At 28.7% G+C, this 12,430-nt stretch overlaps 1 protein-coding gene across 2 annotated transcripts in view; it reads right to left on the bottom strand.

Moving 5' to 3' along the window:
* Positions 1-5,082: 5,082 nt before the first annotated feature.
* Positions 5,083-12,430, bottom strand: part of tspan5a (tetraspanin 5a) — a 58,020-nt gene continuing 50,672 nt past the window's right edge. For both annotated transcript variants that reach the window (XM_073835622.1, XM_073835623.1), the window contains 2 exons: positions 10,746-10,788; positions 5,083-7,517 (listed from right to left, as the gene is read on the bottom strand). Coding sequence is in view for 1 of the 2 variants with exons in the window: in XM_073835623.1 (XP_073691724.1) it covers positions 10,776-10,788 (13 nt within the window). In the remaining variant the exon portion in view is untranslated. The remainder of the gene's footprint in view (positions 7,518-10,745; positions 10,789-12,430) is intronic.

Below are 12,430 nucleotides of genomic sequence, written 5' to 3'. Positions count from 1 at the left end.
ATTGAATTCCAACATTATATTGACGAATGTTGATTCGAATCAACATTCTCACTGACTCTACTATTTGGTTACCAACATTCTTCAAAATATCTTTTGTGCTCCACAGAAGAAATTCCAACATTCTTTAGAAGGTATAGAAGAATGTTGGTAAACCAAGAGTTTGGAGTATTTTGGTCAGTACTATGGAACAATGGGAACAGTACTAAAGGATGTCAAAACCTTCTTTTTTGTGTTCTACAGAAGATACTTTGATGAATGTTGGTAACCAAACAATTATTGGGTTCCATTTACTATTTTTAGCTATGAAGGTTATTGGGACCTAATTTTTGTTTTGTCAATGGGACCCGAAACCATTTGTATACCAACATTCTTCAGAATATAATTTTCCACAAAAGAATTCCAATATTCTATAAATCTTTAGGTTGAATAAAAACTCCATTTGTTTTTTCCATTTTGATGTCAAGCGGGGAATAAAATCATGTTCTACAGAAGATATTTTGACGAATGTTGGCAACCAAACAATTTTTGGGTTCAATTGACTATTTTTTGCTATGAAGGTTAGTGTGACCTAAAACTATTTGGTTAAAAAATCTTCAAAATATCTACTTTTGTGTTTCACAAAAGAAAGAAATGCCTACATTCTATAGAAGGTGTTTTGAAGAATGTTGGTAACCGAAGACTTTTGGGTCCCATTGACTCCCATAGCATTTTTTGTTTTGTTCTGTCCATTCTATGGAAGTCAACTGAACCCGAAACCATTTGGATACCAACATTCTTCAAAATCATGTTCCACAAAAGAAAAGAATACCAATATTCTATAGAAGATGCTAGGGTTCAATTGACGTCCATGGTATTTTGGGATTTTATCCATGCTTTGAAAGTCAAAGGGACCTATAATTAAAGAAAGAAATGTAAAGAGCCAGAACCAAAGAAGAAAAGAAAGAAATGCATTGAAAGAAATTGTGATAATGATGAGAACCAAACAGTTTGTGTGTTTTGACCATACTACGGAAGTCAATGGGGAATGTTGGTTGCCGATGTTTGTCTTTTGTGTTCCCAAAGAAAAGCAATGCCGTACGGGTTTGGAACCACATTAGGAAGATCATGTTGGGTGGACTTTAAAAACACAGATTCCTGATCAGGAAATGACTAGCATGACTGCCAGTATGCCATTAGCACATATACAGTAGGCTCATGGCAGATGACTGAGACATGTAAGGGCTGGGACAGGTTATGTGTGTAGCTGTTAGCCACAGTTATGCGGAGCAAGGTAACCGAATAATAATAATGTCTCAGACGACACACTCGTTGTGAATGTTTCTTTTGAGGAAGTGTCTTTTTTTGCATGTGGAGCTGCCTGTCCTCCTTTCATCCTCTCCAGTATCCTCTGAACATGCATCTCCTTGCATGTCCGATACTGTGAAAATCACTGTTATGAGACCATTTTATGTCAGGTAAATAAGTTCTTATTTATCATGTTTGTACCCTCGAGGAACCACATGGCAATCCAGTATATCTACAGTAGGAACCGTACAAATATAAACCGAGATAATTGTTGTAAATGTCATTGATGAACTGTACATTTCAAAGATTTAAACTTATTAAAACAATTGCTGGTGACAAGTTTATGCTCTGTGATTCTACCTTGCCTTCTTGTCAAAGTTAATATTAGTTCAGCTGGAAACGCTTGATTAAATCTTGAGCGCTGAGCAGATTAATGACACGCTGCAGTGGACTTTGATTCAATTGTATAAATCTTTAGGTTGAATAAAAACTCCCTCATTCATCTTTTCAATTTCAATGTCAAGTGGAGAATAAAATGATTTGGGAAAGTGGATTGAATCAGCAGAAGCACTGGTGATGCATTGTGGGGTAAGAAAATCTATCACTGTCAAAAGGATGTGGAAATAGTCTAAACCAGCTCTAATAAAATGACTAGCACTTTTTGGTTGTGTATATGTTTAAATAATTAAAACATACATGCATTAACACACCTACAGGAAAATAATGGAAGCTCAAGCTACATATTTATAACATAAAAAAGGAAATTATGAGATAAATCACAATTATACAAAATCAAAGAGATTAAAACTGTATTTTGACGTAATTTCGACGGTATTTAAATCGAAATTACATTGTGACAAAAGACAAAATTATGACAAATTTAAGAATTTAGGTATAAAAAAAAGTCTAAATAGGCAATTATAACGCAGGTCAAAACATAATTATGACAAGAAGCCACAATATAAAATAAAAAGTCAAAATTATGAGATTGGGAAAATTATGAGTCATTGTTGTGAAATTTCAAACCTGACATTGTGAGAATTATGACAATTCAAACATTTTGAAAGTCAAAATAATGTCACAAATCTAAGATAAAAAGTCACAATGACAATTCAAAAATCATGAAATACTTAAAATTGTCAAAACTCTGTCACAATAATGACATTCAAAAATGATAAGTCACAAATCTAAGATAAAAAGTCACAATTACGATTATTCAAAAAGTATGTCAAAATTTCAAAATAAAAAGTCACAATTGTGGCAATTCAAAAATTGTCAAAATTTTAAGAAAAAAAGTCACTTATGACAATTCAAAATCATGAAAAAAGTCAAAATTATTTTAATTCTGAGATAAAAAGTTACAATTATGGCAGTTAAAAAATGAAGAAAAAGTCAAAATTACATAAGTCAAAATTACGTAAAATTCTGTCACAATTATGACATTCAAAAATCATGAGAAAGTCAAAATTATGTCAAAATTCTAAGATTAAAAGTCACAATTACGATTATTCAAAACGTATGTCAAATTCATGTCAAAATTTCAAAATAAAAAGTCAATTATGGCAATTCAAAAATTGTCAAAATTTTAAGATAAAAAGTCACAATTATGACATTCAAAAATCATGAGAATGTCAAAATTCTATGATAAAAAGTCAATTCTGACAAAAATATATGAGAAAGTCGAAATTGTAAGATAGTCACAATGATGACAATTCAAAAATGATGAAAAAGTCAAAATTATGTCACAATTCTAAAAAAAGTCACAATTAGCACAATTTGAAGATTATAAGAAAGTCAAAAACTATATTAAAATTATATAATAAAAAGTCACAATTATGACCATTCAAAAATTACAAGTCAAAATTACATCAAATTCTAAGTCGCAATTATGACATTCAAAAATCATGAGAAAGTCAAAATTATGTCAAAATTTTAAGATAAAAAGTCACAGTTATGACATTCAAAAATCATGAGAATGTCAAAATTCTATGATAAAAAGTCAATTCTGACAAAAATATATGAGAAAGTCAAAATTGTAAGAAAGTCACAATGATGACAATTCAAAAATTATGAAAAAGTCAAAATTATGTCACAATTCTAAAATAAAAAGTCACAATTATGACAATTCAAAGATTATGAGAAAGTCAAAAATTATATTAAAATTATATAATAAAGTCACAATTATGACAATTCAAAAATCATGAAAAACTCAAAATTGTCAAAACTCTAAGTCACAATTATGACCATTCAAAAATTACAAGTCAAAATTACATCAAATTCTAAGTCGCAATTATGATATTCAAAAATTATGAGAAAGTCAAAATTATGTCACAAATCTAAGATAAAGTCACAATTATGACAATTCAAAAATCATGAAAAGTCAACTTTGTTACAATTATGACAATTCAAAATGTCAAAATGGTCAAATTCTAAGATAAAAAGTCACAATTATGGCAATTCAAAAATTATTAGAAAGTCAAAATTGTCAAAATTCTGTCACAATTATGACAATTAAAAAACTGTCAAAATTCCAAGATAAAGTCACAATTATGGCAATTCAGAAATTATGAGAAAGTCAAAATTCTAAGTCACAATTATGACAATAAAAGAGTCAAAATTCCGAGATAAAAAGGCAATTATAACAATTCAAAAATTGAGATAATTACTATCTCAATTAATCTCATAATTATAGCAAGACGAAATTGACAAATTTACATCAGTTGACATAAACGCACAATTCTGAGATCAGAAGTCAAAATTAAGCCATAATTAAAGCAAGATGAAATTTGACAATTATGACATAAAAGGCATACTGAAGTTAAAATAATGACAAAAAATTACAATTTTAAGATAAAAAGTCTAAATTATGAGATCAGAAATCAAAATTATAACCGTCATTATGAGATTTAAAACTCGAAATTGTGACAATTCAAAAATTATTAAAATTCTAAGATACACACAATGATGACAATTCAAAATTTAAGAGAAATTCAAAATTGTCAAAATTCTAAAACATTCAAAAATGGTCAAAATTGTTACAATTCCAAAATAAAAAGTCACTCAATTATGGCAATTCAAAAATGATAAGAAAGTCAAAATTACTTCAAAATTCAAAGTCACAACTACGACACTTTAAAAATTATGTCACAAATCTAGATAAAGTCACAGTTATGACAAGTCAAAAATTATGAGTCAAAATTCCAAGATCAAAAGTACAAATTTTGACAATTCAAAAATGAAGAGAAAGTCAAAGATTGTCAAAATTCGAAGATAAAATGTCACAATTATGAGATCATAAGTCAAAATTAAGCCATAATTTTAGTAAGATGAAACTGATTGTCGTTAATACACGTAATGAAGATTAAAGACAAAAAGTTTGAGATCAGAAGTCATAATTATGAGATCAAAATAAGTCAAAACTAGAAAAGTCTAAATAAATTGAAATTGATAAAAGTCATAAAATGGCATAAAAATGACTATTACTATACTATTTAAATCCATTTTGAATCTCGTGATTTCAACTTGTCTTAATTTTTTGTTAATTTTTACTTTTGCCATAATTATGATTTACCAAAGCGTGATTTGTTTTAATGTGGCTAAAATGGTCATGCATAAGTACACTTTGCATGTGTATATATTAAACTGTCATTTCAATAAATGTTTAACTGGAAATGAACAGCAGTCTTTCCTGTTCCACAAGGCCAATATTTGTTGCTAAAGTGATTATTGCATTATTGAGATTCATTATTTTTTTTTAAAACTTCTAAAGGATGAATTATAGCATACAACAGAAACCCATTACAATGCTGAGAAATAATTTATTGAAAATGTTTGTTCTTATTGCTGGAGCATCAAGTAAAGTGTATGACACACAGCCTAAATAACTGCCAACATTAATATGATCCAGACTCTTTTTGTAAGCATGAACACATTTGAAATGCATTCCAATTGTGAAAACTACATCAGAGTGATCTTAGAAGAACAGAAGAGACACATACCATGTTAAAAGCAGTTTTAGTGATGTACAATTACACAAGTGCTACATACAGTAGCGTTTAATGGAGTGATACACCATCCAAATGTGTTTGCATTGTAAAAGTGCTAAAATATCACTCAGATATTTACAACAACCTGCAACAAACAAGCTTCTGATTAGTCCATAGGTTACAGAAAAATACTGCCACGCTAGATTTTTCTCTTCATCAGAAATTGCTTGTGAAAGATATACATCTGAATTAGAAATGTACTTGGATCTCTAACTTGTTAGTGCAACGAAACTATTTTACAAAAACTAAAATGTTTGAATGACTTCCTGACTGTTTTAGTGAACAGATTTGCTTCAAATGTTTATACTTAAGAGTGAAATGTAATATGCAACGTAAGTGCAAACATGAAGCAGTGTTAACAGAATCATTAAAACTGACTGAGCTTCAGACGCACACAGAGACCATGGAGCTGCGACACACAGAGGCTGCGCTACAAATCTTTCTTTCATCCCTGTCTAGTTTTATCTGTCTTTGTTTTGATTTCCCTTATAGGCCTAGATGTACAGCTGAAGTCAAAAGTTTACACACACCTTGCAGAATCTGCTAAATGTTAATTATTTGAGCAAAATAAGAGGGATCATACTAAATGCATGTTGTTTTTTATTTAGTACTGACCTGAATATGATATTTCACAGAAAAGATATTTACATGTAGTCTACAAGAGAAAACAATAGTTGAATTTATAGTCATTTTTACGAAACGTCAAAATTGTCACAATTATGGCAATTCCAAAAATATGAAAGTCAAAATGGTCACAATTCTACGATTAAAAGGCCATTCTGACAAAAATATATGAAAAAGTCAAAATGATGCAAAATTGTAAGATAAAGTCACCATGATGACAATTCAAAAATTATGAAAAAGTTTAAATTATGTCAATTCTATAACAAAAAAATCAATTGTGGCAATTCAAAGATTATGAAAAAGCCCAAATTGTCAAAATTCTATAATAAAAAGTCACAACTACGACAATTTAAAGATTATGAGAGTCAAAAATTGTCAAAATTCTAAGATCAAATGTCACAATTATGAGTTTGCAAGTCAAAATTAAGCCATACTTATAGCAAGATGAAATCGATTGATGTCAATTATGGCAATTCAAAGATTATGAAAAAGCCCAAATTGTCAAAATTCTATAATAAAAAGTCACAATTATGACAATTCAAAGATTATGAGTCAAAAATTGTGAAAAATCTAAGATCAAATGTCCCAATTATGAGATCATAAGTCAAAATTAAGCCATAATTATAGCAAGATGAAATTGATTGACGTCAATTATGACATTAAATACAAATTCTAAAACTGAGGGACTCATATGCAACTATTACAGAAGGTTCAAACACTCACTGATGCTCCAGAAGGAAACGTAATGCATTAAGAGCTGGGGGGGTGAAAACTTTTGGAATTTTAAGATCTGAGTAAATTTGACTTATTGTCACCTGGGGAACATGTATCTTCTGTAGCATCTGAAGGGAAGTACTAAATGAAAAAAATATATAATATTTAGGCAAAATAAGAAAAAAATAAACATATTCATTCTGTTCAAAAGATGGATCTCAAAATCATACAGTCATTGTTGGAAAGGGTCCAAATACACAAAAATGCTTGAATAAAAAACCAAAGATTTTGTGGGACCTGGAGGGTTTTTCTGAAAAACAGCAGGCAGTTGAACTGTTCAGGACAAATAAGGGGCTCATAAACAACTATCACTAAAAAAACAGCTGTGGATCATTCAAGTAACAACATAGTATTAGTAAACTTTTGAACAGAGTGATATGAATACATTTATAAATTCAACTATTACTTTCTCTTGTGGACTATATAAATGTCTTTCATGTGAAATATCTTATTCAGGTCATTACTAAATAAAAAACAACATGCATTTTGTACGATCCCTCTCATTTCGGTCAAATAATTAACATTTCATCGATTCTGCAAGGTGTGTGTAAACTTTTGACCTTAACTGTATATATAAAAATGGTGAACATTTTTTTAGTTAACATAACCTCTGTGGACACAACATTTTCTCACAGCACACGTGTGTTTTGACACATAAAACACTGTAGAAAAAGTAGCACTATTTCCAGATGGTGAAGGTTACGGTGCACACACACAAACACACACGCGACCCAGTGCACTTGGCGTCTTGTGTTCATCATTCGCTACCTTCATCATGCTGGCGCAGGCCTGTTTACGAAGAGAAAGAAACACAGTTTGGACAGTGCAACTAGTTCATGACAATTATGTCAAATCAAATCTGTATAGTTAAAAATATTTCACCCAACAATGCAAATTTGCTTAATATTTACTTCCCCTCAGGTCATCCAAGATGAACACGAGTTTAACTTTACTTTCTCAGATTTGGAGAAATGTAGAAATAAGGGATCCATTGCAGTGAATGGGTGCCATCAGAATGAGAGTCCAAACAGCTGATAAAACATCACAACACAGCTTTTGATGGACTAGAGCGGCGTGGATAACTTGAGATGTTTTAACTCTCATTCTGACGGCACCCATTGACTGCAGAGGATCCATTGGTGAGCAAGTGATGCAATGCTGCATTTCTCCAAATCTGTTTCCATTAGGAAACAAACTCATCTACATCTTGGATGGCCTTTCAATTTTGGGTGAACTGTTCCTTTAAAGGAGAAGTTGACTTCCAGATCAAACATTTACAGATAATGTACTCACCCTTATGTCATTCAAGATGTTCATGTCTTTCTTTCTTCAGTCGTAAGGAATTTATGTTTTTTGAGGAAAACATTTCTGGATTTTTCTCCATATAGTGGACTTTTATGGTGCCCTGAGTTTGAACTTCCAAAAAGCAGTTTAAATGCGGTTTCAAACAATCTCAAATGTGGTTGTAAACAATCCCAGCCGAGGAAGAAGGGTCTTATCTAATGAAACGATTGGTTATTTTTATTATTATTATTACAATTTATATACTTTTTAACTTCAAATGCTCGTCTTGTCTTGCTCTGCCTGAACTTTGTTTTTTTGTCCAGTTCAAGACAGTTAGGGTATGTTGAAAAAGTCCCATCTCATTTTCTCCTCCAACTTCAAAATCGCCCTCCATCACAGTTTTACCTTTTTTGTTAAGGGTGATCCTTGCATGTTCACTTTGCAAACACTGGGTCTGTACATCTGCAGTGACGTAGGATGATTTTGAAATGATTTTTGAAGTTGAGGAAGAAAATAAAATGGGAGTTTTTCGACAGACCCTAACTGTCTTGAACCGGAGAAAACAGGTCATGCAGAGCAAGACAAGATGAGCATTTGAGGTTAAAAAGTACATAAATTGTAATAAAAATAAAAAATAAAATAATAACCGTTCGTTTCGCTAGATAAGACCCTTCTTCCTCGGCTGGGATCATTTAGAGCCCTTTGAAGCCACATTTAAACTACATTTTGGATGTTAATTTAAATATAAATTAAATATTTATTTATTTTATATTATTATTGTTTTAAAATGTAAATGTAAATTTGTTTTAACATACACTGGGGCTCCAAACAGGGTTATAAAATATACAAAACTAAAACAGCATTTCTTTTTACTGTAAATAAAATCAATATTACCTGAAATAAAATAAAAAAAAATAATAAAATAAAAAAGTCCATGCAATACTTCAAAAATTATTTACTTTAAAAATATATTAGAGTGTATTTTGTAGAGTATTATATATTTCACAAAACATATTTATTGGAGTACAGAACTGAAGAAAAATAAACCTTATAAATTAAATATTTTTTATTTTATTTTTTAAATATACATTTGTTGGAGTACAAATTAAAAAAAAAAACTTTATATAAATTAAATATTTATTTATTTATATTTTATTTTTTAATATACAGTGGGCTCCAAACATGTTTTTTTACTTCAAATAAAAAAGTATTAACTGAAATAAAATTAAAAAATCAAATAAATAAAATAAGGCCATGTAATACTTATTCACTTTAAAATATATATTAGAATATATTTAGTAAAATATATAATGTAGTATATTTAATATTTTCACAGAACATATTTATTGGAGTACAGAACTGAAGAAAAATAAACCTTATAAATTAAATATTTATTTATTTATTTTTATTTTATTTTTTAAATATACATTTGTTGGAGTACAAAAAAAAAAAAAAAAAACTTTATATAAATTAAATATTTATTTATTTATATTTTATTTTTTAATATACAGTGGGCTCCAAACATGTTTTTTTTTTACTTCAAATAAAAAAGTATTAACTGAAATAAAAAATTAAATAAAATAAATAAAATAAGGCCATGTAATACTTATTCACTTTAAAATATATATTAGAATATATTTAGTAAAATATATAATGTAGTATATTTAATATTTTCACAGAACATATTTATTGGAGTACAGAACTGAAGAAAAATAAACCTTATAAATTAAATATTTATTTATTTATTTTTATTTTATTTTTTAAATATACATTTGTTGGAGTACAAAAAAAAAAAAAAAAACTTTATATAAATTAAATATTTATTTATTTATATTTTATTTTTTAATATACAGTGGGCTCCAAACATGTTTTTTTTTTTACTTCAAATAAAAAAGTATTAACTGAAATAAAAAATTAAATAAAATAAATAAAATAAGGCCATGTAATACTTATTCACTTTAAAATATATATTAGAATATATTTAGTAAAATATATAATGTAGTATATTTAATATTTTCACAGAACATATTTATTGGAGTACAGAATTGAAGAAAAACAAACCTTACAAATTAAATATTTATTTTTATTTTATTTTTTAATATCCATTATTTTATTATTATTATTTTATATTACTTTATTTAGTTTTAATATAAAATGGTCTCCAAACAGGGTTATAAAACTTAACTGAAACAACAACATTTCTTTTTACTTTAAATATATTAATATTTACTTAAATAAAATAATGTTGACATCGATGAATAATTTTGAAATGATTTTTGAAGTAGAGGAAGAAAATAAGATGGGAGTTTTTCGACAGACCCTAACTGTCTTGAACCGGAAAAAAAAAAAACAGTTCAGGCAGAGCAAGACAAGATGAGCATTTGAGGTTAAAAAGTACAACAACATGAAATCGTTTCACTAGATGAGACCCTTCTTCCTCGGCTGGGATCATTTAGAGCCTTTTGAAGCGGCATTTAAACTACATTTTGGAAGTTCAAACTCAGGGCACCGTAGAAGTCCATTATATGGAGAGAAATCCAGAAATGTTTTCCTCAAAAAGCAATTTCTTTATGACTGAAGAAAGAAAGACATGAACTTCTCGGATGACAACGAGGTGAGTACATTATCTGGAAATGTTTGTTCTGGAAGTGAACTTCTCCTTTAAGAGTATTAAAGTCAGCATGAAATCAATAGTATATCAGAATATGTACTTTCATAAAGAGTGTGAGTTACCTGTGAGTGTCTGAACGACTAGCTGCCACTTCATGTGAACAAACTGCAGAAGACAAAGGTATAAAAAGACGACACGGGTCATAAACAGAAATCTACAACCAATACTGCAAGGCCTCATTAGGAGTTGGCATGACTCCACTGACTTTTCCAATAAAACCAAAGTAAAGCTTTTATTTGCTCTGCCAACTTGACAAATGTGGCCTTGCATTAGAGAAATCAGCATTGCAATCTACAGTCTGACGGAGTGATTTTCAGCTAGAGAGAACATGACTGATGGGGGATGGATGGAAGGGTTGCAGCAAGGCCAGCTGGCAGATCAAGGTTATAATGAGGGATGAGGCTCGATGCCGCACAGCAGAGCAGCTTACGGTCCGGGGAGCTAAACGGGACTAGAAGTGGGAAAGAGAATCTGAGGAGCAAAAGGACGGGGTTAAGATGACAATGATCGCGTTCACATTTACTGCACTCTTCCTGCAGTAGATCTCTGTGGGACGGGAACTGTGAGGATGGGTGTTATAATGCGACTGTATGAAAGGGTCTGACGATATGGCCATGCAATACTAAATTATTCACTTTAAAAATATATTGGAGTATACTTATGTTGAATATATGATGAAGTATATTTTATATTTCACAGAACTGAAGAAAAATAAACATTATAAATTAAATAAATATTTATTTATTTATATTATATATATTTTTTTTTTTTTAGACAGTGGGCTCCAAACAGGGTTATATAACTTAACTAAAACCGTAACTTTTCTTTTTACTTCAAATAAAATAAATATTAACTGAATCATAATATAATATAATATAATATAATATAATATATTAAAATAAGGCCATGCAGTACTTAATAAATTATTTATATGCTTTGTAGAATATATGATGTGGTATGTTTTATATTTAACAGAACATATTTATTAGAGTACAGAATTAAAGAAAATAAACCTTACATATTAAATATTTATTTTATTTTATTTTTTAATATACAGTGGGTTCTGAACAGGGTTATGTAACTTAACTAAAAGAACATTTCTTTTTACTTCAAATAAAAATATTTATATAAAATATATTAAATATTATATAAAATAAATACTAACTGAACTAAACTAAACTAAACTAAAATAAAGGCCATGCAATACTTAATAAATTTTTCACTTTAAAAATATATTACAATATACTTTGTAAAATATTTAATTTATTTATATTTAATTTTATTTTATTTTTTATATACTTCGGAGTACAGAATTAAAGAACAATTATAAATTAAATAAAAACATTTATTTATCAGGTTTAGTACAGAATTGAAGAAAAATAAATCAAAATAAAATAAAATAAAGTTTTATTTTGTGGGCTCCAAACAAGGTTATAAAATTTAAGTAAAACCATAAGATTTCTTTTTACTTTAAATAAAGTAAACATTAACTGAAATAAAATAAGGTAATACAGTACTTAAATTATTCACATTAAAATATATATTTGAATATACTTTGTAGAATATCTGATGTAGAATATTTCATATTTGTTGGAGTATGGATTTAAAGAAAAATTAACTTCATGAATTACATATAATTTATTTATTTATTTAAATTTATAATTTTATTTATTTACTTATTTATTTTTTGTTATATACAGTAGGCTTCAAACTGGGTTAAAACACTTAACTAAAACCCACAACATTT

The sequence above is a fragment of the Garra rufa genome, chromosome 3 (genome assembly GCF_049309525.1).
Source record: "Garra rufa chromosome 3, GarRuf1.0, whole genome shotgun sequence".
In the NCBI taxonomy this organism is placed as follows: Eukaryota; Metazoa; Chordata; class Actinopteri; order Cypriniformes; family Cyprinidae; genus Garra; species Garra rufa.
This window is presented reverse-complemented; position numbering and strand designations above follow the sequence as displayed.